The 26637-nt window shown below is 43.6% G+C and overlaps 1 protein-coding gene across 1 annotated transcript in view; it reads left to right on the forward strand.

Moving 5' to 3' along the window:
* TNKS (tankyrase) overlaps window positions 1-26637 on the forward strand; it is a gene marked incomplete at its 5' end in the record, with an annotated part of 215739 nt that overhangs the window by 127698 nt on the left and 61404 nt on the right. Inside the window, 6 exon segments of the mRNA XM_036762800.1 lie at window positions 19550-19644; window positions 20150-20216; window positions 20777-20963; window positions 24689-24810; window positions 26072-26163; window positions 26260-26338. Of these exon segments, the coding sequence (XP_036618695.1) occupies window positions 19550-19644; window positions 20150-20216; window positions 20777-20963; window positions 24689-24810; window positions 26072-26163; window positions 26260-26338 (642 nt within the window).

The following is a 26637-nucleotide window of genomic DNA, read 5'->3' on the forward strand; positions in this document are numbered from 1 at the left end:
CGTACGAACGCACAAGTTCTATGCAGGACACGTTGGAAGTGAACCAGAATTACAGGGATTGGGAAAGACTGCCTATAGAAAGGGAGATTTGGGATTTTTATTTAGCAAACATTTATTGAGTTTCTACCACATGCACAGCTCTGTCCCTGGAGCTGAGGGATGTAATAAATTTAAATGAGACGGGTCCCTGCCTTCTGTGATTTTTTTCTTTAGTGAGTTGATTAGACACACAGTAACTTGACCATTTCATGTGCTGCTCTAACAGCATCAGCAAGAATTTTTAGGTGATTTTATAATTTAGTAGAACAAGCATTTCTGACCCCCCATAACAGAAATTCTCACCCTGACTCATGTAATAAGTGGCAATCTTTTTATTCATTTCTTATGGTGCTGACGATGGTTACTATCAGACCTTTTCTCCTCAGGTCTCTGATTCGCCCCCTGCCCTAGAAGGTGGGATTTTAACTGGCCCTCGGAGTGAGGTAGGGGGCATAGATGGAGAGGGTTGGGAGAGCATCATAGGAAAGCCAGAGAAATGTCTGGAGCCAAGAGATGAATGATCTTGGTGGGGTGTTTTGTTTGAGGAATTGCAGGGAAGCCGGTGTCACTGGATCAGAGAGTATCTTGCAGGAAGGGTCTTCTCTTTGATCCTGGAGGTGGTAGAGAACCACTAGAGTTTATTGAGTAAGGGGGTGAGATGGCCTGACCTAACCTTACGAAGACCACTTTGACAGCTGAGTGGAACATGGCTTGGATCAGAGAGACACTAGAGGCCAGCAGGCAGACTTAGTGCCTGGGTGAGGTGAAAAGGGGATGTCAGAGGAGAGAAGGGGGCATATCACAAAAGCAAAGTGGACAGGCCTTGGCAATAACCTAGATATGGGGGTGGTGATCCATAGTGAGGAGTCCAGAGTGACTCCTAGATCGCAGGCCTGATGGACTGTGAGAATAGTAGTACCCTCAATGGCAAGAGGGAGGACTGGGCAGGGGTGGGGAACAGTCATTTAACTACCTGCACTGCTAAAAAAAAAAATGCAGATTGCCTAGCTTGTGACAGTTAATTGAATTGAGATATATATATATCTATAAATCTATATCTTCGTATACACACACACGTGTCTTAAAAAAAAAAAACACAAAAAAACAATAACTGAACAAGGAACTGGGCCCAGAACTAAATGTATTGGGTAACTGTACAACCTTCTCACTGCTCCCAAACTGCCCTTTCTCACCTGATAATGTCACCTCAGGCCTGGATTATTTGGGGGGGGGGGTGCTGCCTGCCTCATCTCCCCCCACTCCAGTCCATCCTCCATTGAGCCACCAAAGGGATTTTCCTAAAATGCGGGTCTGGCCATGTCACCCCCTACTCAGTAAACTCCAACAGCCCTATCACCTCCATGTGCAAATATAAAATGCTGTGTTTGGTATCAAAGCCCTTCATCACTTGCCTTCTCATTCCGATTAATACCACACTCCCTGACACGTAGTCTTCAATGCAGTGACACTGGCTTCCTAGCTGTTCCACCAAGATACTCTTTCTTATGGCTCTGGGCATACTCTCTGGTTGTCCCCCACTACCTGGGATGCTTTCCCTCCTCTGCTCTGACTACTGACCTCCCTGGCTTCATTTAAGTCCCAACTAAAATCCCACCTTCTACAGGAATTCCTTCTTCATTCCACTGCCTTCCTTCTGTTAATTATTTCCTGTTTATCCTTTCTCTGGCTTGTTGGTACATGTTTGTTGTCTACCCCCATTAGATTGTCAGCTTCTTGTCTTTTGACTCTTTGTATCCCCAACGCTCAGCCCAGTGCTTGGCACATAGTAGGTGCTTAAGAAATGTTGATCGATTGATTGCTATGCTGCCTCCCTGCTTTGGGAAATTAAAAAGAAATTGCTGAAATATCCAGAATCCCCATGGTTGGCACCTTAGACAGTGGAGAACCTGGGTGAATCAGTCACCTGCCAACTGAGGGTGCCGATAGCAGAGAGTGCTTATCTGGGAATCTTGGAGGGAGAGGCAGGGTGTTCAAAAACCACCGGTAAAGCACGTGGTTATTTAAAAAGAGGCCTATTCTGGCAGCTAATTACTAAAACTTAAAAAGGCCTTTGTTTATCTTTTTTCAGAGGCTTTAATTTTATAGAGGACGCACTCCTTGGATTATCACGGAAGTGGTTATTAGAATCTTACAAGACCGATAAGACTCCTAAAGAAAGAGCCAACTTCACGTAGAGGGTGATGGATGTTAGTGCCCTTTTCTCCGCTGTCCTGTTCAGATCTCTGACACTGAGATAGATATCTTCTGATTTCTCTTCCTCTTGACTGGTTCATTTATTTTTCTAGCTAAAGCCTGGACTTGGGGATCAGGAATCACTTCACAGAAGGAAGATGCCCGTTGGGCCCTCAAAGTCCCTGAAAGCGTTTATAAACATCAGCAGCGCTACAGCACTGGAACGCACAAAGAGCTTTACGTGTGTTCTCATTTCATCCTCTAAAGTCTAAACTACTGAAGTCGTCCCCACAGATGGTGTGACCCCCACTGAGGCTAAGAGAGGAGCTAAGTGATTTGTCCATAATAATACATTGGGAGTAAGTATTGCAGGTAGATATGAGCCTAGGAGCATGCTGACTCCTGTGTTCAGTATTCTTGAGCCTTGTTCCTTAAACCACACTGCAGGAAAGGACATCTCATCTCCTCAGCTTATACAACTTGAGGAAATCTCTGTGTGAGGCAGGTAATATGCATCACCTCCTTTTTAACATTAGCATTTTCAGAAACCTTGAGTAAATGCCTCACTTCTTCAGATTCATTCATTTGCCCATGAATGAGTTATCTGTATGCACTAATGAATGCCTAAAAGTCTTAGTAGTCTAAATCCTAATTAGAAAGAGGGATCTTTGTAAAGTTCAGGTTACGGGGAGTCAATGGTTTTTCTCCTAAAATATGACATGATAGATTTTCTTCAGTTGCAGAAATGTAGTCTCCCTCAAAGCATGTAGTGGTTTCTCGTGAACAAATATAAAAGTGATGCTGCAGCTATAGAAAGCTCTGAGCCTTCCTCCTCCTCCTCACGACAGTCCTTTGAGAGGTGCAGAGAGCTCCATTTCCCATCTCCATTTCCATCCTCCTAATTTGGGTGTTGGCCAAAGTGCATCCTGGGGCTTCGGGAATCCCTTGGGAGCTTCAGCATTGATCATATTGGCCTAACCCATGGTTCAGTGGGCAGTAGAGGCATTCCTCTCTGTAGGTTTCCCCTGGAGCCTTGGGTTCTCCTTTTCACCTTCCTCTTCCCTTCTTTGTCCTTGTACTGCCATTCACTCCCAATAGAGATATTCCCTTTATAGTCACGAACATCATGCTTCCTTCCTAGGAAGGGCCTGAATATATTAAATACCTCTTAGGCTCCTTTTCTACATCATGCCGTATCTACCTTAGCTTTAGGGTCTTTCATCTCTGGTCACCTGTCTTTCTGGAATTGAGTCGCCAAGTTGTTCACGTCAATAAACATTTATTTAAGACCTTCATCTTTGCAAGGTCCTTTGCCTCTGTGTAAAAAAGAGAAAAGTGACCCAGTCCCTGTCCTCGAGGCATGTTTCCAAGGTCATTGTGGGGAAGTCAACATTTATATGAATTTGTGTGATACAAGATTAGAAAGTAAATGTGTGTTTAGGGCTCTGAGAGAATTTGATAAGGAAGCAGGCCACTTTGAGCTGGGGGAATTGGGGACACTTAAGAGAAAGCTTGACAGAGCAGGTGGCACCTGAGCTGAGCTTTGAAGGAGGTGAGGATGAAGACCAAGGGTATTCCAGGAGTGGGGCACAAGGTCATAAATGCACATTTGGAAGACACTTCACAGTGTTATCAAGGATCAGTTAGGAGTGGTCTGTTCTGGCTGAAGCGCCACATGTGAGAAGGAAAGGCCCAAGTGAGTGACATGAGGCTGGAAAGGTAGCCGCCTGATGGAGGACTTTCCTCGCTGGGTTAAGGAGCTGGCATTTTAGCCCATAGGCAGGCGACTAGACCTTTGTGTGATGAGTCCTTTTGGCATCAATGGGAAGGAAAGATTGCGGAAGGAAATACCAGAAACAAGGCTGCTTTGGAAGCTACTACAACTGGAAAGGCTGGAGGTAATGGGGACGTGCATGTGAGGGGACATGGCAGTGGGGGTACAAAAGGACAGAGATATTTGTGTCTCTTTCTCAGAGAACATCCCAAGGGGATCAGCAGCTATGTTGGCGGAGGAACTGATGCACCTTGGCAGCCCCGGGAGCCTTTGGGATGGTCAGATTGCTGACCAGGAGACTTACTCACCAAGGACCTGGGCTGATGGATGACCAAGGAAAGTTGGGATAAAATACCTGAAGGAACATTTGTTTTTAGCGTTTCGGGCCCTAAGTAGTTTCTTTTTTTTTACATTCTCATAGCTCAGAATTTAGATAGCCCTAAGAGACTATCTGAACTTCGTTAAGGCATCCGTTTGTAAGCAGGGGCCTTGCCAAGTTATATTTATTTTCATGAACTCTGAGGCTAGTATTGATTATCTTTTTTATTCATCTAGACTCAGCTATGAGGATCTTAAATTGACAAACAAGACTACTGTATTAATTAACAAATTGGGATGTTCCTTTGTGCTTGAAAAAAACAAATCTTGGACCAGTCCTGAAAGGAATTTAGTAAATTATTTTCTGTGCGTGAGCTTTCCTTGGGAACTTGTGTTAGTGATTAAAATATTCTTGTAGCTACAGAAGGAAAATGTTAGTGTGTTTTAAAAGGTTAACTGTAGGTTGCCACAGAAATAGGCCAGATCAGATGTAGGAAGACTTGGAAAAGTGATGGTGAAATTCATAATTCATGTGACTTTTGAAAATTTTATTGGCAAAATTGAAGGAATGGAGAGATTTTATTGTCAATATTTTATTGTCAAATATCTGAGCTGTGCATATGTATATGTATTCATTTTCTCCCTTACAAAAACAATTTACTCAGTCAAAATATATTTATTGAACATGCTTTTTGGCATTCAAAGCCCTCCCCTTCTAGTCTTCTGGCACCTTATTCTTCCCTACACACTGTTGTTGAGGAATCTTGGCTTGCTGGTGGCTGCTGTCACAAGACGCGCCATCTTTGTCCTCCCTGGCTGTTGTTAGCCTCCCTCCTCACAGCCTGGCTTCCTTTTAATGAAGCCGCAGCTAAGGAGCCTTTCCTGATCAGCTCTCGGTTCTGATCATCTCTAGCTTGGCCTTGTCTGTATCCAGCTGTTTGCTTTTTTTTGTTTCCCCATTAGACTGTGAGCTCATTGAGAGCAAGCAGGACCACCTGGTGCCTTTTTGTACCCCCAGCGCTTAGCCCAGTAAACATGCTTCCTGACTGATTCTGCTGGGCAGCCAGTCAGCCAGCGTTTATTAAGTGCCTGCTGTGTGCCAGGGTTACACACCACGGATACAAAGACAAACAAATAGTCCTTGTCTTTGAGGGATTCTCGTTCTCTCAAGGAAGGCAACGTGTCCATCGTAAGTCCGTTCATATTCCATGAAAGGCAGTAGGGAGGGGGGGCATTTGGAAGTTGGTGTCTGAGCTGACCTTTGCAGAAAAGTAGGGATTCTAAGAGAAGGCAAGGAGAGAACGTGAAGGCAGAGAGCTGAGAGATGCTTCGACATGAATAAGCAGCTGTAGTATCCTGGTTTGACTGGAAGTCATGGGTAAGAGTGCTGGGAAAATGGCCGGAAGCCATGTCAGGAAGGGCTTGTGTGTGGTAGAGATAATAGGGAGCCACAGGAACTTAGTGATTTGGGGATTCCATGGTCAGAACTGGGCTTTTCACTTCAGCAGTGGCATGAAAGCTAGCTTGGAAGAGGGGAGACACTTGAGGCAGAGAGACTGGTTAGGAGGTGAATCACACCCTAGAAGAGAAATCAGAAGGCTGGAGATGGAAGGAGTGGACTCGAGGTGTTAGGCCGCTCATTGGACATGTTGGATGAAGGAGGATGAGGATAACCCTGAGGTGGCACATCTTGGTGTCCACAAGAATGTGTGGAGGGGAATGATAATGACTGACTTTGAGGCAGCTTGAGGACATCTAGTCTGAACGATGCAGTAGGCAGCTGGTAATGAGAGGAGGAGGAGGAGGAGGAGTCGTGGCTGTCTCTCTTGGTGACCTCAGCAGCTCCAAAAGTTTAGTACGGATCTTTACCAGCTGGCTACTGCCAGCTATAGTTTCTCATTAAAGGTAGCTACGTGGCTCATTGGATAGTGTGCTGGGCCTGGAGTCAGGAAGACCTGAGTTCAAATTTGGCCTGAGACACTTACTAGCTGTGTGACCCTGGCTGGGCCTTTCCTTTAATCCATTCAAGAAGGATGATATATGCTGTATTTCTGAACATTTATAGATTGGAAACCATTATTACCTTTCAGTATTTTTTCTGCTGCTTCATTTTAAGCTGAAGTCAATTGATTTCACCCGAAGTAATTAACTGTCAAATGGGAAAAAAATATACAGCTTCAGGCATCGTTATGAGGTGAATCAGCTTTTCTTAGAAGGATTTTCTTTTACTCCTAAACCAGTAGGCAATTAGGTGGCGCTACAGTGGGTAGAGTGCTGGAATCAGGAAGATTCATCCTCATGAGTTCAAATCCAGTGTCAGACACTAAGCTGTGTGACCCGGGGCAAGTCACTTCACCCCATTTGCCTTGGTTTCCTCATCTGTAAAATGAGCTGGAGAAGAACATGCAGACCATTCCATCATCTTTGCCAAGAAAACCCCAAACAGGGGCGCAGAGAGTCGGATACAACTGAGCCACTAAACCAGCGTTTGAGAACAAAGTTTGCTTTTCTCATTCCAGTTATCAGTTGAATTATTGTTGTAATCTGTTCGTTCTTTGACTATATTGACTGCTTCTCTCATGACAGCGTCATAAACAAAAAGCTGGAAGGACCTTTAGACATTGTCTAGTCCAGCAGGCCCAGCGATTTCCCTAAGGTTATGTGGGCATTGAAAAGCACAGCCCAGGTTCAACCCAAGGTCCAAATATCCATTGTTTGCTTTGATACATGGAGTTACAAATTGGATTTTTATTGGCTAATAATTTCCGATGGAAACATAACTTAGGTACTGTTGCTGGCTTGGTTTAGAGGATGTCCAGTTATTTGGCTTTGAGGCCCATAATAGAAAGCTTTAGAGTGTCCAGTTATAATTTAGTGAGGCGCTTGGGCAGGGACATTCAGAAGCCCAATACATGGACTGAATTGCAGCATAAATAGATTTCTGTTGACATTTCTATTTATAGAATATTTTGGCTTTCTCAGAGATCGTACGCTTTCACTGTGTCAGGCACAGCGTAGCGAATGAATGAATAAATGCTTACTGTGTGTCAGGCCCTGCGCTCGTCACTGGCGTTAAAGACTGAAAAGTGGGTCCGAGCTCCCGGGAGGCCCATCTCCTCGTAGGAGGGGGACAATAGTGAAGGAAGGTTTCAGCTGAGTGTCGGATGGGAAGGTCTCCTGGTCCTGGGGGCGCAACAGCAAAGCAAATGGTGATGGCTTAGATTTCATGTCATTCCCACTTATAAAAATGATATTGGTTTTGGATTGGGCCATTTGACGAGGCCAAGGACTTTGACGGCGAGAACTTCCTTTTCTGGGTCTTTGGAAGCTATGACTGTAGCAGCCAGCCCTGTAGGAGTCGTAGCCCGGTGGCTCCATCTCCCCAGGATGAGGCCTGGGAGTGGTGGGCCGGAAGCCTGGCTCTTCCTGAGGTTCCTGGGCTCTCTTGCCTGGCACGTGCTGCTTCCTGCCTCCTCTCCTTCTCCCCCACCCCCAGCCTGGGGCTGTCTGGCTGTTCAGCTAGTCTGAGTTGTGTGCCCTGTAGGTGGTAGTTGGTGAGGATGACTGGTTCCCTCTCCAGATGTTGGCTGGGCTGGAAGCAGGGACCAGTCATCTGTGGAATGCTTCCATTTCCAGGGCTCTGGTGCCTATGTGCCGGTTGGTGGCAATTGCTTACCAGTAATGGCTGATGGTGATGAAGGTGGGCCCCTTTTCCACAGTGATTTATGGCTATGGGGGCTGAGCTGGAAGCAGGTCTGTAAATGTTGATTTGGCTCCATAGTATTTCAGGGACACCAGTGTCACTCATGAGCTGTCTCTAACTTCTCCCTCTCTGCGTTGACTGGCCCATTTTCTGCATCCTTCCAGTTTACCCAGGTTTGTAATCTTTGTGGGATCCTTGACAGCTCTTTCTCACTCACTCTCTGCATGGCTCATCAGTTGCCACATTTTGCCCATCTTCACACCTTCTCTCTTGTGTTTGCCCTTGGGGGAAGACTTTGAACTATGACATTTTCATCGGTTATCATTGAAACAAGCTCTTTTTTTGTGAATATTCACTAATTATGAAAATATTAGGAACCTTTCTTTTAAAGTATAGCTAAAAGTAAAAGAACCTATTCTTTTAAAGTATAACTAATAATGAGGATAGTACTGGGAAGGGTTCTAAACCAACCCATCTCCCAAGGGACAATTAAGAGATGCTCTACAGGAACTATTAAAATGGAACGACATGGAGCTCCTCTTTTCCATAAAGGCTTGTGCCGCGTGGAGGTAAGCTCCGAAGCAAGCACTGCCCCCAGGTTTAAGACCTTCTCTCATCAGGTGGCAAGGCAAAGAAACTGGGCTGATGCCAGTGTGCTCTGAATCCGGGGGTATCCCAGATCAGTCTAAAGCCAGAGCCAGATTCAGTAGGCTGCTCAGGACTCGAACCCTGAAACCATAGACCTTCAGGCAGGTGCCCGTACAATGAAATAGGAATACACCAGCAGCCCCAGGGCTCTGAGAAGACCCCAGGAGACCAAAATGAAGCCATGGTCCGGCCACCCCCTCAGCTTTGAGGTCAAAATCTTCTAGCAGGTGACTATAGAAGGAATTTTGTTATCACTGATACCCTTTGAAGATAAAGGGAAGCTGTAGACCATGGCAGTGTGAGGGGCTTGACACCAACACTGCATTCACATCCTAATTCCATGCAGTGACTGTTGTAGCACGCCAGGGTTGTAGAAGAATCTTGCCCCAGGCAGCCTTCTCTCCCCAAGAGACCACAGAGTTGCAACTTGTAGACTCTGGGGATTGGGGGGTGGGGGTGCATGTGCTAGACATAGCCCTGGTTTAACATGGTCCCACTTTGGACTATAACATCAGGTAGAAGTTGGGCCTAGCTACCCCAGCCAATGGTATCAGAGGAGAGCCTGACCTGGCTTCAGGAATTAAAATTGTGGACATGAGGGAATGGGAGAAAAGCCACTTACTATAATAGAAAGAGAAATACTACAAATAGAATACTATGAATAGAAAAGGAAATACTATGGGTTAAGGGAATCCCAGCGTAAAATCCAAGGTGAAAAAAATAACTCTGAAATAGCAAAAAGTTAGAATGTTGAAAAATAATGACTTGGCCACACGGACTGCCAGGATGAACCAAAGAAATGAGCAGCTGAAAGGAGAGACAGGAAGAGGACATTAAAGAAGCAGCTTCTCCCAGTTTAGGTTTTGTGCTGTAATGTGTGGTTTTAGAGAGTTCCCTAGAACACTGATTGGCTAAATGATTTACCCAGAGCCACATAGCTAGTATGTATCAGAGATGTTACCGAGGCCAGCCCTCTAGTGCTGAAAGGCAATCACCTGGAATTAGAATGCTCAGAGTGAGAATGAATGTATTCTAGGAAAAAGGGGAAACCTTATCCAAGTAGTTGACATCTTTAAAAAATACATTTGAGCAAATAGAATTTAATGATTCGTGGAAACCCCAAGAAATATTAGACCAGTCAAAACGTTGGGAAATTAGGGGAGGGAAAAACAAGTGATATGTACTATCAAAAGTAACAGGCCTGGAAAACAAGAGAAGGCTAGATACTGTAAGGATCATTGGCGACCTCCCCACCCCCACCCCACAAAAAAAAAAAAAGAAAAACCAAAACCTACGAGTAACATAAAAATCTGGATATCACGTTTCCAAAAGTCAGAAAAAAGAAAATTTCCCACAGCTAATAGAGCCTAGAGGTTAAAGTGAAAACAGAAAGAATTCACTGTTTGCTACCTGACATAAGCCTGAAATTGAACACACTGAGAAATGTCCTAGTGCAAATTCAGATTTTCATGTCAAGACCAAATATTACAAGAATCCAGGAAGGAAGAAAAACATCAAGCACCAAGGAATGGCAGTCAGGAACATACAAGACTTAGCAGCATCTGTGTTGAAGGAAAGGAAATCTTGTAAAATAGCATTCCAGAAGGCAATTGATAAAAGGCTTACACCAAAGGAAATTTATCTTGCCCCCCCTCCCCTAAAGTATAATTTTGCAAGGGAGAAAAGTTTATTGAAAACTTATAAAGAATTTGTTTTTGTAGAAGCTTTGAAATGCAAACTTAATGCACAAGAAAAATCTCAACAGTTAAGATTCTTTGAACATTTTGAAATGGCCAGAGTGCTAAGTATTTACTTCTTAATGAAGAGAAAGAAATCATTCATTATCCCTTCAAAACTTCACTGTCTTCAAGAGCCAAAGAGGAACCAAAGAAAGATAAGCTTGGTCTTCTGTTTGATTTAAGAGAGTTAAGAAAAAGGAAGCTGAAAGTAATGTTTCAGGGACAAATGAGGAAGAAGGTGCAACTTAGCATTCTTCCTAAATGGGGCATCTTAGATAACTCAGTATTATATCACTTTGACATAGTTATGTAATAATTAACTACCATGTAACTTAGTATTAAAACAAGACAAGGTTCAAGGGGAAATGGGCATCTCACAAATCAGGAAAAGGAAAGTTCAGTACACGCAGAGTAGTACATAAATTAATATCAACATGGCAGCAGTGGGACTAGGGAGAGGGAGAAGTGTCGATCTGAGGAGGAAATCATCTTGAGCAAAATAAGCCAACTAGGGAGGATGAATTATAAAATGGGGATAAAATTAAAAAGCAAAGGTGAGGAACAGGAATGTAGTCCTGAGCTGGTTGAAGAAGAGGGATAGAACAAAGATAAAATCCAAGAAAAAGCACAGCTAATAGTGACAGTCAGGAGTGGCTGGATTCGCCCCTAAAATGGAGCAGAGTAGCAGATGATAGCCCTTTAAATACTTGAGGAAGCTACTAAGTCTTCATTTCTCCAAGTTCGTTTAACGAACTGGCCTCAGGTGACATGAGCTGGAAGCCCTTCCCCTTCCTGATTGCACCTCCTAAATCCTTGCCACCTTATCAGTGTCTTAAATTGTGACAGCCAGACCTGAACACAGTACCTGAGGTGTTTTCTAACCAGGGTGGAAAGCTATGACCCCCCTGCTTGCTGGGAGCTTTTCTTTTACCGTTGTAACCCACAATTTGGCACCGGTGTTTGCTTTACCCGTTCCTTCCCCATCTTACATTCACTGAGGTTTCAAGTTTAAGACTTTACGTTTGTCACTGTTGAATGTCATCCTATCAGATTCAGTTCTGTGGTCCAGCCAGAGGTTCTTGGCTTGGGGACTCTGCACTTGGTTTTTGTTTTGTTGGTTTGTTTTACGTCTTGATGACTTTGCTTCTTTAGTCTTGTTTTCCTTTGTAATTCTGGGTGCTTTATTTTCTGTGAAGCACAAAAGATTGAGAACCCTGACTCTTACCTGTCACGGTCCTTCAGCATCCAAATTGTTTCATCAGATGTTAGTTTTCTATCCCTGCCGCATTTGTGACATCTTCAGATTTGATGAGCATGGTGTGTCTCCACTGGTAAACAGTGCAGGGCTATGCACAGATCCCAGAGGGATGCTCTACAGGAGACCTCTGGCCACATTGACACAGAATCATTAAGGCCTGCCCTTTCAGCATGGCCATCTAATTGTATTATCGTCTTATCTGGCTTTCTCCATTTTCTCTTCAGAACAGTAGGATAGACTTTTTCCGAAGCTTTGCTCAGATCCAGATGAGCTATATCTGTCCCGCATCCCCTCATCCGTTAGTGTCTTTTAGTCATGTGAATTGTGAATATAAATTGATTCTAGCTTAAATATTCGCTAATATCATTGTAAGACACCTGAGTAAAAGAACAAATTACAGAAACAAATAATTTTATCAGAGAGTGTTATGATGATGAGACAAACTACTAAGACTTAATGGGATGCAAAAAACCAATAATTATAGGAAAATTTATCTCTCTAAACCCATTTATCAGCAAAAGAGAGAAGTAAAAGATCAGTGATCTGTGCTTTCTGCTATAAAAGCAATCAGTGATTCAAAAGGTCCAAAAATTAATTTTTGATAAAATTGAAAACAAAAAACTTTAAAAATAAAACTATTCAGGTCATTTTGGGGGAAAAAAAAACTAATAAAATAAGAGAAGCCATTGGCTAATGTTTTTTAAGCAGAGAGGAAATCTCCATCACCAGATAAAAAATGAAAAATAGATGAAGAGGAAACAGTATTAAAAATTATTTTACCCCAATATATGCCAACAAAACTGCTAACTTTAGAGAGTCAGGTGAATGCTAGAAATAGAGAAATTAAGCAAGTCAGTCTCAAAACAAACTGAGCAGGCCAGAAATTAACTCCCCAATTTAAAAAAAAAATGCCCACAGGAAGATAGTTATAAATAACTAAAAGAGACTTAACTTTGATATTGCACAAATCCAGTGGAAAAGCCATCCTACCAAATTCTTTTTATGAAACATGTGTGATTTCAATACTTAAACTGGAGAGGTAGAAAGCAGAGGAAGAAAACTATATACTGATGACTGTGATTTAAAATTTTGAATAAGGTATTCGGTGCTGTAGGAACAATTTCAAAAGATCGTTTTTCTGGTAGTGGTCCAGTATTAAAAACCCTGAGTATTACGAACAACAATCAAATCACCTCATCAGTAGATGCAGAAGAAGCTTTTTACAAAATTCAATATTCATGTGAAAAGCACTTAAAAGCATAGGAATAAGTGCGCCTTTCCTCAGAAATGTAAACAGAGTCTATCAGGAAGGAAGAAGTAGAATTCTGTCTGCAATGGAGAAAGACTAGAGGCAGGATCAGCGAGAAACCAAGAATGCCCACTGTCATTCAGTAATGTAAGATGCTTCTCTTTGTGCACACTGTAGCACAAGCTGCAAAAAAGAATTTCAAAGGCCACACACTGACAGTAAAGAAACTAAATTATTGCTGTTTTCAGATTACAGTGGTTTACCAAGAGGATCTGAAAAGATTAACCTAAAAATCAGCTAATATAATAACTTCATTTAAGGATCAGAATACGAAAAGATTTCATACAATCAACCATCAGTATTTCTGAATATTTTTAACAAAATCCAGTTAGGAAGAAGTAGAAAAAGAAATCTCATCCAGTGATTATTGTAATCCAATCAGATTGTAAAGTCCTTGAGGGCAGGGGACTGTCTTCTGCCTCTTTATGTCCCTAGTGCTTAGCATAGCTCTTGGCACATAGTGGAAGTTAATCAATGTTGACTGACTGATTATAGAATATGAAATATCTGAGGTTCTATCAATTCCTATCACAACTTGCATGAATGCAACTGGAAAGCACCTTTTACAGAAATAAAGGAAAACCATAATTGGAGATAAAGTAGCTGCTTACGGTCGACCTTTCCAATATCAAAAGTTAAATTACCTAAATAAATTCACAGATCTGTTTTATGCTAATCACATTATCAAAAGGTTATTTTCTAGATCTAGAAAAATAGTAACACAATTTATCTAAAGAAACAAGATCAAGGATCTCAATGGGAAAGAGAGGAAATTAAGGGTCTTGAGCTATGCAAGGTCTCAAACTATTATAAGCTAATAGTCATCAAAGCGGTTGGTACTACTTAAAAAAAGAAAATTGATCAGTGGAACAGGTCAAATAAACAAGATCTAGAAGTGGTAGCACATAGTAGAATAATGTTTGGTAAATGCAGAGACACTCACTGCCTTCTTTGGTAAGGAATTTGTGAGTTTTTAAAAAATTGTTGGGGGGATGGGAAAACAGCCTGGAAAAAGTTGTGATTAGACCAGTGCCTTATGCCACATGCCATAATATTCCCCAAATGGACATATGACTTAAAATAGGAATAGGAAAAGGGAACCTGAACCTGTAATTTCATTGATAATAGGGTTAAATTCTCTGCTGAGGTTGAATTCCATTTACCAGTGCAGGTCAGCACCTTCGCTGCAATTTACAGCCTTAGGATAGGGCACTGAGAGGTTAATTAACGTTTTCAAGGTCACGCACCAACTGTGTGTCAGAAGCCAGAACTGGACTGAGGTCTTTCTGGCTTCGAGAGCCACTGCTCACGATTTACATATTATATATATCTCTCAAGAAGCTAAAAGAAGGAGGGAGTCATCTGTGACAACTATGGCTAGGGAGAAGATGCTTACCCAAACAAAGGAGAAGAGATAAGATAAAGGATGAAATTAGCCTTGTTAATGGCATAAAGCTGAAGAACTTCTGCCCAGACAAACTGCAGCGAGAAAGGCTAAAAATACCAAGAGTAAAAACGTATTTGAAAAGCTCTTGACAGCAGTGCTCTGATAAAAACTTGAAATAGTCATTGATACAAATAGATGAGAAAAGCGATTCTTTAGGAGAGAAAGGGGAAAAAAGTTTTTAAAAAGTGTAAAAGCTAAAAAGGAGACAGATGAGCAGTTCTCAAATGAAGAAATTAAATCTTTATCAACAATCATGTGAAAAAAGCTTCAAATCACAAATAAGAAAAGAAATACAAACGAGAATAAGGCTAAAAATAGCACACATTTAGATAGCGCTTTAAGGTTTGAAAAGTTTTGTACTTAGGTTATCTCATTTGATCCTTTTAAGGTAGGTGCTGTAATTATCCTCATTTTACAGGTGCAGAAGTTGAAGCTGAGGAGTTGAGGTTAAGTGATAAACCCAGTGTCACTCAGCTAGATTTGAACTTGGGTCTTGTTCCAATTTCATCTGTTTTCCACCGTGCACCTGTCTTGTTCTCCTTGGACCCAACACAATGCCTTGCCACGTAGAGAATATTTAATAGTGACTGTTGATTTCATGAATGATATCCAGTGGTATAGCTAACTGTTGATAGGGCTCCTGTAGTAGGTCCAAACTCCCATGAAAAGAAGACTCCTTGGGCCAGGAAATAGCTTCAAACTGAGAGTCTGTACCTGGTTTCTCACCCCAGCTCTGCTCTGTGCAGCCTGCATTCCTTTGGGAAATGCATCTCTCTCTCTCTCTCTCTCTCTCTCTGCTGAGTCCTAGGAGCTGTGTGATGTCATGTGACTCGACTTGGTGGAATCCAGAATGACAGACGTGGGATGGCTGTGGCTGCGGATCAGGGATAAATGCTGGTGTGGGAAGGAGGGACATCAAACCTGAAGGCCCCCCGGGGGTTCCCCTTTGGAAACCTTACAGAATCATTTTAGATTTCAGAAATCAACAGAAGCCAGCTTCTGTTTTTTTCCTATTCACTTTCTTACGACCTGTTCCTCTCCCTAAATAACAGTAATTTCTCAGTATGTGGACTAAAACTGCATATTGGGTGAAAGAAGAAACAGGAAGTGAAGGTTTGCATTGATTATACTTACTGACAGATTCTGTGCCTCCATTATGAATGAGTTGCTGAGTATTCGTATTTTGTTGCATGTCTTTGTCTTGTAATAATTGATTTTCTTAAAACATAAGCAGTAACTCGATCCCCTTTGCTCTGAGGCTGTGGGGTGGCATGACGTAGCTGACTTGGGGCTCAGCAGTGGCTCTGGGAGTCGAGCTGCTTTGTAAAGCACATTTTAATGTCCTGCATGTAATGATCCTGAGCTTGTGAGTGGGGGAGGCATTTGGATCAGAGCGTCCCAGAATCCTCCAGCTCCCTCCAAACAGATGCACATGGAGTCACACAGCCAGTAAGTTAGCAAGGCAGGATTCGAACTCAGCTGGCTCAGAGCTGAAAACAGGGGCACTCCATATCGCAGAGGGGAAAGAGGCTATAGCTGCTGCTTATACTCTTAAGAAAGTAGATTATTGCAAAGACTAGATTGGACCAATCTGCATACTCAGTACAGAGATCAGCACGGATTAGCGTCGGATGCATGATGTAAAGGAGGCAAGACCTTGTTGATATGGAATGGTTTGTTTTTTTAACATTTTCACTTTACAAATAGCATCTTCTGTTTTATCTTCAAAGTTTTGTGTGGGAGGTAAGGAGAATTGATGATTTATCTTTGTTTTACATTTGAGGAAATCGAGTCCCAGACGAAGCAGATGTCCCAAGGCTTCACTGGAAGTTACTGACGGGACTGAGAATTAATGTAAAATTTCCTGGTTTGCTCCCCGTGCTGTCTGTTTAGTAGTTAGAAACTGTTCAGAATTATGTTTTAAACTTAGACTATAGTGGGGGAAAGGAGATTCCCGTTCTGTCTTGGAAATGCTATTTATAATTATAAGCTATTACATACAGCGTTGTAGTTCTTTCACATTTTGACCTTAGATGTTTGAAGAAATTATATTTGAAAAACCGTACTCGTATCAGGGCCCAAAACATGAGGTGGGAAATCTAGAAGGAAGAACCTTGAAAAACGAGCAGAAATATTCCTCCTATGAAGTGCTATTATAGTAATTAAACTCTGTGTAAGTAAATGAGTCAAGGTGGACTGATTGCTGCGCGTGCAAAGAAGCTTTTAATTAAAAAAACGTTCTGACGGATTTTATAAAAGGATGGAAGAGAAGTTTGATCATTTTAATTACCCTGCTAAATTTAAGCAGCGAACCCTTTAATAACCTCATTCCAGGTTTACTGTGGGCAGAAATTAGCTTGGAGAGAAACTCCCTTTTCCTATTTTATGTGTGTTGGATCTGTTGACATATAAATACATGAACACGGAATAATGATGAGGTATTTCTATATCATATAGCGAATTGGTTCTGAGACTTTTCTAGTTAGCCCCTCAACAGGGTGATTGCTGGATGTCATCCTCCGCATTATCAGCACTCAGTCCTCTGCACCGAATTCTCAGGGACCCCCTCGCCCCCACCCCTTCCCCCTGCCCTTTCCGTTCTTCTGAAGCATCTGATGTTCCATCCAAGCACTCGGCAGGCACGTTGAGGGTGAGGTGGCTATAGGCCTGAGTGGCCTTCGCTGTGCTTTGTTGGGAAGAGGAGGCTACAGGGGAAAGTTACCAAAGAAGACAACACAGGAAATGGGGCGTGAGCAATGGCTACGATTTCAGCAGGAGGTGAAAGGCCTTTGGGTGAGGAGAAACCATGCTCAGACACCTAGTGTGTTTCTGGAACAGGGAGAAGACCTAACCCACTAACTAGAAGATCCAGTGAAGGATAGGAGGAGAGATGGAGCTTTAAGGTTTGCAAAGTAATGTACGAATATCTCACCGATATCTCAAAAGCCCTGGGAAGCTGGTGCTCTTACCAGCCCCATTTCACCTTGAGGAGACAGAGGCAAACACAGTTTGGAGTGACTTACCAGGGTCACACAACCATGACGTAAGATGTGAGGTCCTCCTTACTCCAAGCCCAGCGCTCTATCCATTGTGCCACCTCACTGCCTCATCTTGAAAGCCAAGCAGAGGAGTTTCAACTTGATGCGGTAGGCCGGTTTGAAACAATCCATAGGTCACAGATCTGGAGTTTGACATCCTCATTTAATAGGTGAGAAAACTGACACAGAGAGGTTAAGTGCCGTGCCCAGAATCACCCAGGTCTTTAGCATCCAATGGGATTTGATCCCGGTTGGGATTCCAGAGAGCATTTCCCAGTGTACCAGCCATTCTGACTAGAACTTGTCCTGAATGGTCCCTTCAGAGACCTTTACCAAATACAGCAGTGATCCCCCGCCACATGGGGAGCTTCCTGGAGAGCAAGAAAAACACTCTGTCAGGGTCACATTCTTTCTTGAACCATAAGGACAGATCCTTTAGTGAAGCTGGAGTATGAGGACCCCCTCCAACAGGAAAGTGAGTTTGATCCATTCAGTTAACACGATTAGGTCCAGTCATTCTAACATGCAAAAGTATCGTAGCTGGAAGCCCCCAAACGTTCTTCATAGCAGTCAGACATTTTTGAAAATAAAGCTGTGCAAGTTCCTCTGATAAAGACCTTATTTCTCAAATATATAGAGAGAACTGAGTCAAATTTATTTTTTAAAAAATGAGTCATTCCTTAACAGTCAAAGGAAATAGATTGGCAATTTTCTGACAAAGTAACTAAAGCTATCTATAGTCATGTGAAAAAATGCTCTAAATCAATAATGATTAAACAAATGCAAATTAAAACAAGTCTGAGCTCCCTGTCAAACTGGCTAATGTGACAGAAGAGAAAAATGACAAATGTTCGCAGAAATATGGGAAAATTGAGACACTCCCTAATGCGTTGTTGGTGAAATTGTATACTGATAGAAGCATTCTGTTGAGCAGTTTAGAACTATGCCCAAAGGCATATAAAACCATGCATTGCCCTTTGACCAAGCAATGCTATTACTAGGTTTATTATCTCAAAGAGATAAAAGAAAAGGACCTATGTATAAAAAATATTTATAGCAGCCCTTTTAGCGATGGCAAAAAATTGGAAATTGAGGAGCTGTCCATCAGTTGGGGAATGACTGAACAAGTTGTTGTATATAATTGTGATGGAATAGTATTCTGCCATAAGAAATGACAAGCAGAATGTTCTTAGAAAAACCTGGAAAGGCTTACATGAACTGATGCAAAGTGAAATGAGCAGAACCAGGAGAACATTGCATACAGTAACAGCAATATTGTACAGTGAACAACTGGGAATGACTTGGCTATTCTCAGCAGTACAGTGATCCAAGACAATTCCAAAGGATTTATTGATTAAAAAATGCTATTCACCTCCAAAGAACTGATGGAATCTGAATGAAGATCTAAGCTTGCTTTTCTTTTGAACTTTATTTTTCTTGGGGTTTTTTGTCTTGTGTTTTTTCTTTCTTGCACCATGGCTAACATGGAAATATTTTGCACGATTGCATATGTATAATCCATATCAAATTGCTTGCCTTCTCAATGAGTTGGGGGAGAGGGAGTGATTGTTTTTACATGTAATTGAGGGGAAAAATAAAATGTTAAATCATTTTTAAAAAGCAAATAAAGGGGTGCGTTTGTTTTTTTTTTTTTTGGCAGGGGAGAAGGCAGGACAGTTGGGGTTAAGTGACTTGCCCAAGGTCATACAGCTAGTAAGTGCGTCAAGCATCCGAGGCTGGATTTGAACTCAGGTCCTCCTGACTCCAGGACCAGTGCTCTACTCACTGTGCCACCCAAGCTGTGCTTTTAAGACAGCTTTATGTAGTGTGTATTAGGCGTCAGGAGGTGTACCACCCACTGTGGAGTTGAGGGATGAGTATTTGTTTAAGAGGAGCAACGAATCATGGCCTCAGCTGGGGAAGGGAAGGCTGAGAGGCTTTTTAAAACTTTGTAGCACCCTTGTGTCTCAGCAGCCTGACAGTCTCATTGTTTGTTTGATTATCTGCAGATAGAGTCTGGAAGAGGCAGTCCTGAGTATTTATGTACTGGTAGACAGATCCTATTTGTTTTTCCTTTTCCCAGTCCACTCCTCTACACCTGGCCGCGGGGTACAATCGCGTCCGGATAGTCCAGCTTCTCCTTCAGCATGGCGCTGACGTTCACGCCAAAGACAAAGGGTACGTGAACCCAGGGCTCATGGGGGTTCCTCGACATAGAAGGGTGCACCGTGTTGTTTGGGCGCCATCTCCATGTTATTTCACTGATCTCAGACCACTGTCCTCATTCCGTCACACCCCTCTGTACCAGAAGCTGGCCCCCATCACAAGCACCCCCACCTGACAAGCCTCTGTACTAGAAGCACCAAGGGGTCTCCTGTGGACCCTCCCTCACAGGCTTTTGGCCAGCATCAAGTGAGGAAACTCTCACCATGTGCCAGGCCCTCTGTGGAGCAGCGCTGGCGGTACCAAGGGCACCAAGGTGAAAAGACAGACAGGGTACCTCGCTGGGCCAGCAGGTTGGAATGGAATTGTTAGGGTCTCACTCGGTGAAATGCCATGGCCTTAATGGACTGCATCGGAGCGTTTTGAAATCAGATTGTGTCTAGCCAGTCTTTGTTTTTTAGATTCCTGCTAGTTCTTTCTGGTCTCGTATTTGTTCTTACCATCTGCTCTCTTCACTCAGTGGGCTCGTGCCTCTGCATAACGCATGTTCTTATGGACACTATGAAGTCACCGAGTTGCTTTTAAAGGTAAGAGAGCTAGAACGGATTGTTTCTTATTTGTCCCGGTAGTTCTGAGAGCTTGAGTAAGGTTTAAGAAAACAATAGATTGCACACGCTATGCCCAAATATTTTCTCTAGAAACTTTTACTAGGTAGACATTTTGAAGTTCTAACCATCAGTGGTATATTTTAAAATATAACTTCAAATTATTTTGTGCTTTTTAGGTCTCTAGGTAAAGGAATGATAGCATTTTTTTCAGTTATTTCTGTTCCTCTTCTGCTGCCCTTTCCCTCCATTTAAAATCCTTCTAATAAATTGCAGAATCAGGCAGTACACATTCCCGCGTTGGCCGGGCCCCACACCTGTCATCCCTCGAGAGGGTCAGTGACGTGCTTTATCATTGCACTCGTGGCTGGTCATCGCATTGATTGGAGCTTTCAGTTTGTCTTCCCAATGTGGTCGTTATTGTATTAACAGTTCTCCTCCAGGTGACATTTCAGAGTTGTATTTCAGGCTCGTCCTTTACAGGGAAATGAATGCGTGTCCCTGAGCTGCTCACTAACCCACAGCCTCTCCCCTGTTCTTAGCACGGAGCTTGCGTCAACGCTATGGATCTCTGGCAGTTCACCCCTCTCCACGAAGCCGCCTCCAAGAACCGTGTAGAAGTTTGTTCTTTGCTGCTTAGTCATGGAGCTGATCCCACCTTGGTCAACTGTCACGGCAAGAGCGCTGTGGACATGGCTCCCACGCCCGAGCTGCGGGAGAGGCTGACGTGTATGTATCTTGGGCCAGGTCTTCACACCTCACGCACCTCGCTGCCCCTGGTCCGTCTGCTTGTTCGGTCCTTGTTAGCACGAGCGTTTGGTCCTTCCTTTGTTCATGCTTGTTACCACTCATAGGTGCAGGGGGAGCTCGGGGAGCCCCTCTGAAAGGGGTCGTTTGGAATCCACACAGTCTGGGCTTGATGTTGCACAGGTTTTGGGGCTTGAGCTATGGATTTCTAGGAAGATCCAAGTCACTTTTAATCTTGACTGCTTACTTTTGTCTCTGTACATCTCAGCCTGACATTCAGGAAGCAAAATAGAAGCGGAATGAGAGCTGTTTATTAAGATCATTCCGATTAGTGAATTTTTGTGGCAGCATTTTGGAATGGCACATTGGTGTAACTGAACACAGAGGGTCCTAAGTACCATCCGCTTTTCCAGTGCTCCTAATGTACCGCCAGTCTGAGACTTCCCTCCCCTTCCCCCATGTCCTCCCCATGCTATGTGGTACAATCGTGTGTGATGGCAGTCTAAACCAGGGGCAGTCACCTGGCAGGCTGTGGACTCCAAGGGATAGCTTTCAAGGGGTCCATGACCTTGGATGGGGAGAAAAAATCATTTTGTTTTTACATTTAACTTTATTTTCATGAACTGTCTGAAATATGTGGCATTTCCTTCTATTATGAAACGGGTCCCCAAGATTCATCACACTGACAAAGAAGTCTGGGACACAAAAAAGCAGGATCCCTTAACCCCACCTGCACCCTAATTTTTGCCGGGTGATTTATATTTTGAGAATTGGGCCCTGAATTACCCAGTTATTTCTGCTGTTTCCTTGTCCAGCCCCTTCCGTAGATCTGCCTTTTTAACCACTGTCAGAACATTCGAACAGTTACTCGAGCCAGTCCCCCTTTGTTTGTACTCTCACTCTAGGCCTTTTGGTCCTTCGTGTGAGCCTTCGTTAGTTGTTTCCTCCAGCTTTGTAAAGTATTTCCTTGGCAGTTTGATGACTACAAGATTTAATCTGAAAATTAATAAGGTGGCATCATTTTATTTTTTGTGTTGGTGTGACTCCCAAAAAGGAAGACTTGCGGTCACTTAAGACATTGTTTATTCTTGCCTTGATCTACTCACTCCTAGGCATGTCATGAATTCGGCCTGTTTTAGTATATTTAAGGTGCTCCTGATTTTTCAGGGTATATTTTGCGTTGTGCTATTTTCCTGAAACTGTTGTTACAATTGGGGTGTTTTTTCGTATTGATTCTTTAGAATTTTTGAAGTAAAACATCGTGACGCCAATAGATAAGGGACAATTTTGTCTTTTTGCCTATTTTTATAACTTTAATTTCTTTTTCTTATATTATTGCTGGTGATTCTAGAACTGCATCAAATAACAGAGGGAAAAGGTGGCACCCCTGTTTTATTCCTGTCTTTATTGTGAAGGTTTCTGTTATTTTCATACTGCATGGAAGGCTGGCTTTTGGTTTTAGAGATATACCCTTTATTGTATTCCAAAAAGAAAAATGTTAATGTGCCTGTATTTTGTAGGTTTTTCAGAACAAATGAGCATTGTGCTTTGTCAAAGCCTTCCCCTGCATCAGTTGTTACGAGGTTTGGGATGTATTTGTATTTCATATGATAGGGAATTATCATTAAATATTAGTTGTCAAACTTATTTCAACAGTACATACTTGCTTCTGAGATGTATAAATTGCCTTTTTTTGTGTGTGAGAAATTAATTGGTTACAAATCTCAGGGTCAATTTATTTTCCAGATAGTGACTTTTTTTCCAGAAAAGCAAAATGGCTCAAAAGGCTTTGTCAGTTACAGTGACACTTTTTAAAATTATTTATGGCTCTTTTGGCTCTATAAGGAATTCAGGTGCCCCTCCAGCCGCTGAGAGGCCCCAGGCCCCTGGGTCCCTGTCGAGGAGGGCCAACATGGAAAGCTTTTTCTGTGTCCCGCTGCGATATAGGCCGGTTCCCCAGGTGGGCTCCCCCAAGTCAGTCAGCCCCAGTCCCCCCAGAGCCTGGCTCAGTGTCAGCCTTTGGGAGCGCCTCGTTGTGCCTCCCTGCCGTAGGGTACCTCACCGTTCTTTCTGCTCCCTTTCATCTTGTGCTTTTCTGCTGTCCAGCATCAGCCCAGGCCCATCAGTCTCAGCTCCCTCCTAGCCTCCCCAGCCTGTACTCCACAGGGCCTCTCCTCACCAGGCCTGCCCCAGCCACTTGTCCTGGGATGGCCCTGGGGAATCCTAACTCTTATTTAACCCATGGAAGTCGTGCCAGCATTATAACCCTTGGGGTTTGGGAAGCCGGTATGGTAGTGATTAGAGGGCTAGAGACCTGGTTTCGGATCCACCCTCAGACATGTAGTAGGGCTCTGTGACCCAGTCCCTCACCTGTAAAACGGATGGCCTTTCAGGTCCTTTCTCCATCGATGAGCCTATGATTGTTGTCGATAACCTTTTCTCCACCAAACATTTTCATTGAAACGGGCAAGGAACACTTCAGATTGAGGTAATAGCTACTTGCCTGTGAACCAAGAAAACAAGCAGCCAAGCATTTGCCAAGCACTTGGGCACCAGGCCCTGGAGCTACAGACCATACCTGCGGGCCTCCTCTGCCCTCCTCAGTGTCCTGAGCCTGGTGTCTAGCACAGAGTGCTGAATAAAGGTGTGGGGCTGGTTCTAGAAGAGAAAACAAGGCCCACACATGAGAGTAGGGGGGTCAGTCAGGAGGGATCGTCCAAGTGAGAGAGAGCTGATGAGAGTCTGGAGTCGAGCGGTGTCCGTATGAGGAGGAGGAGGAGGATTTCAGGGACCCTGGAGCTTGCCTGCTGGGGCCCCAAAGGCCAGGCCCTCTACTCATGGGAAAGGAGAGGCCGTAGGCCTTGTTATTGACTGATGTCTTGCAGTGCCCCTCCTGTGAATAACTGCTGACGTTTATATGGAGCTTTCCATGCAAAGTCTCTGGGATGCTTTTGGAGCCAGGCCACACCCTTTTACCAGGAGGCCTTGGCTGGCAGGTGTCCAGCAGGGAAGCTGGTATGGCCAGGGCCATCTAGAGCCAAAGGCTCTACCATTTATTCCCTCTGTCCCCTTGGCAACAGGGCTCTGTGCCCTCTAGTGCCCAATCTGTGAAACTATGTCGAGTCCTAAAGAGGCTAATTTAGGGTGAACTTCCTGAGAATTAGAACCTGAGACAGAAAAAATACCCTTCAGGCTGGTTGACCACTTTTCAGGTACACCACACAGGCAATGGTTGGTCAGCTATAGGTTGTACTCCGTGTATTCTCGAATTTTACACAAAGTGCATGCGTGCGTGTGTGTGTGTGCGTGTGTGTGAGTGTATGCATATATGTATACACACGCACACGAAATGGTTTTTGCTTCTGCAGTATCCTATTCTATGGGACCCTTAAGTCATTTTGGAAATGATCGGTTTTGTGGCATTGCCCCATACCTCTCATTAGAGTATTCATATTTAATTGAAAGTCATCGCTTGTCTGCTTTGTCTCCACACCTCAATCATATTCCCCCTTAGAATGTAAACAGCTTTTTAGAAATGAAGATTGTTTCATTCTTTGTACCCATATCCCCTACCCCTAACCCCCACAGCACTATGACTGACACAAAGTGGGGGGTAGTAAATGTTTCCTATTTAATTTAATAGTGATCAACCATCTTATTTGCTTTGCTTTAATCTTGCTTTTTGTAAACCTTTGTTTTGTTAACAGATGAGTTTAAAGGTCACTCTTTACTCCAAGCAGCCAGAGAAGCAGACCTGGCCAAAGTCAAAAAGACGCTTGCTTTGGAGATCATCAACTTCAAGCAGCCTCAGTCTCATGAGACGGCTCTGGTGAGAGACTCTGGCTACTTGACTCCTTTGATAAATGTTAGAACTGGACTCTCCCAGAGGTGGCTGTAAGTCTGACGCACACAGATTCATTCAGCTCCTTTTCAGTAGCAGACACACAGGTTTTGAATACAGCTGACTTTGTTGGGCCTGTTTCTAGGAATGAAGACAATGCGGTGTCCAGAGCAGTTGGGACCCTTTCCCCTGGGTCTGGATTCAGTCTCATTTTAGCTTTTTGTTTTATAATCTAGGGTTTTCATACACGTGATTTGTGTAGGGGATCCGTGTAGCCCGTTAGATTACTTAGACAGGAGATATCAGGAGTTCCCTTTCGATTTCAGTGACTGGTCGTGTTAGCTTCCTTTCCATTCACTCACAGAAGATGCTTTTGACCCCATCATCAGGAGCTTTGTGGCAGCTCTTGAATAACGTTTTTAATAATCAGTCCCATCCGTGGAAAAGAAGGTTGACATGGCCTATTGAGCACCAGGCAGCCTTCTTGTTCCCGATGGCACAGGCAGGCTCCTGATGAAACCTACCCAAAACATGGTAGTAAAGCCAGACCCTCAGTAGCTTGAATTCCCATCACCCATGGGATTGGGCAACAGAAGCTTCTTGGCAGGACCATTCAGCTCTTGCTTTCTCTGGCTTGGGAGCCGAGTGGGGATTTCCACCTCTCAAGATGGCCTAGGCAGCTAGTCAAGGAATGTCGAATCTGCTATAAACAAATCTTTAATGTCATTCTGATGAGACCCCGAAAATCATCTGTAAACTTGGAGTCATAATGTCTGTCCTTCAGTCCTGCTGCTGCCGCTGACACCCACTGCCCTGGCCCTGACCATGTCCTCCAACCTCTCTGGTCCTCACTTTCCTCATAATGAGAAGTTAGAAGGCTGGAATCGAAGTCCTCTAAGGCTCCTTCCAGCTCTGAGCCTAAGATGATTAGTTTATTTTCAAGAGTTAACCTCATTTTGCGTAGTTGCTTCATCTGTAAAATGGAGAAAACCCATATAGGCTTGAAGGCAATGTCCAGCCCAGCCTGGATCTGCCTTTTATCTCTAGAATCTTTGTATCTTAGTTCTATATTCTACATTAACCTAAAGTTTCACTCATCTCCGTAGGTATTCAGGTAACATTTTTTATGGCATTTGGGATATGGCCAAGGCTTTAGCTAGGGATGGATAACAGTGAAATCTAGACATTGGAAAGAAATGCTAGTGTTAACCTTGATTCTCCCTTTGTTTTTTGTTTTTCTGCCTTCCAGCACTGTGCTGTCGCCTCCTTACACCCCAAACGTAAGCAAGTGACAGAGCTCCTACTGCGGAAAGGAGCAAATGTGAATGAAAAGAATAAAGAGTACGTTCCCTTCATTGCAAACTGTGTCTTTGAGCTTTGAAGCACCAGGCCCCACTTTACTTACGGTGACATTTCCCCCTTCCATTTCCCATCCAGCTTTATGACTCCCTTGCACGTTGCCGCGGAAAGAGCCCACAATGACGTCATCGAGGTCCTCCATAAGCATGGAGCCAAGGTGAGGTGTGCCGGCTGCCCGTGGACCACTGTGTTTGGAATTGACAAGGGGATGGTTCCATTTGCAGGACTCTGGTGGTGGGCATTCCCTTGACTGATCCCTCCCTGTAGGAGCCTAGTAGGCACCCCTTCATAAACAAGGGGTCCTTCCCTGGGCCTTCCCCCTTGTAGGAGCTATTGGTTCTTTTGGGGATTCAGAATGACCTCTCTCCAGGGGTGCTGGTCACAAGAGGGGGACAGGATTCCAGGGGGATGATCCTTGCTGACACGTGCTGGCAGACAGGGGCCTGATGTTTATCT

Source organism: Trichosurus vulpecula, chromosome 6 (genome assembly GCF_011100635.1).
Source record: "Trichosurus vulpecula isolate mTriVul1 chromosome 6, mTriVul1.pri, whole genome shotgun sequence".
Classification (NCBI taxonomy): domain Eukaryota; kingdom Metazoa; phylum Chordata; class Mammalia; order Diprotodontia; family Phalangeridae; genus Trichosurus; species Trichosurus vulpecula.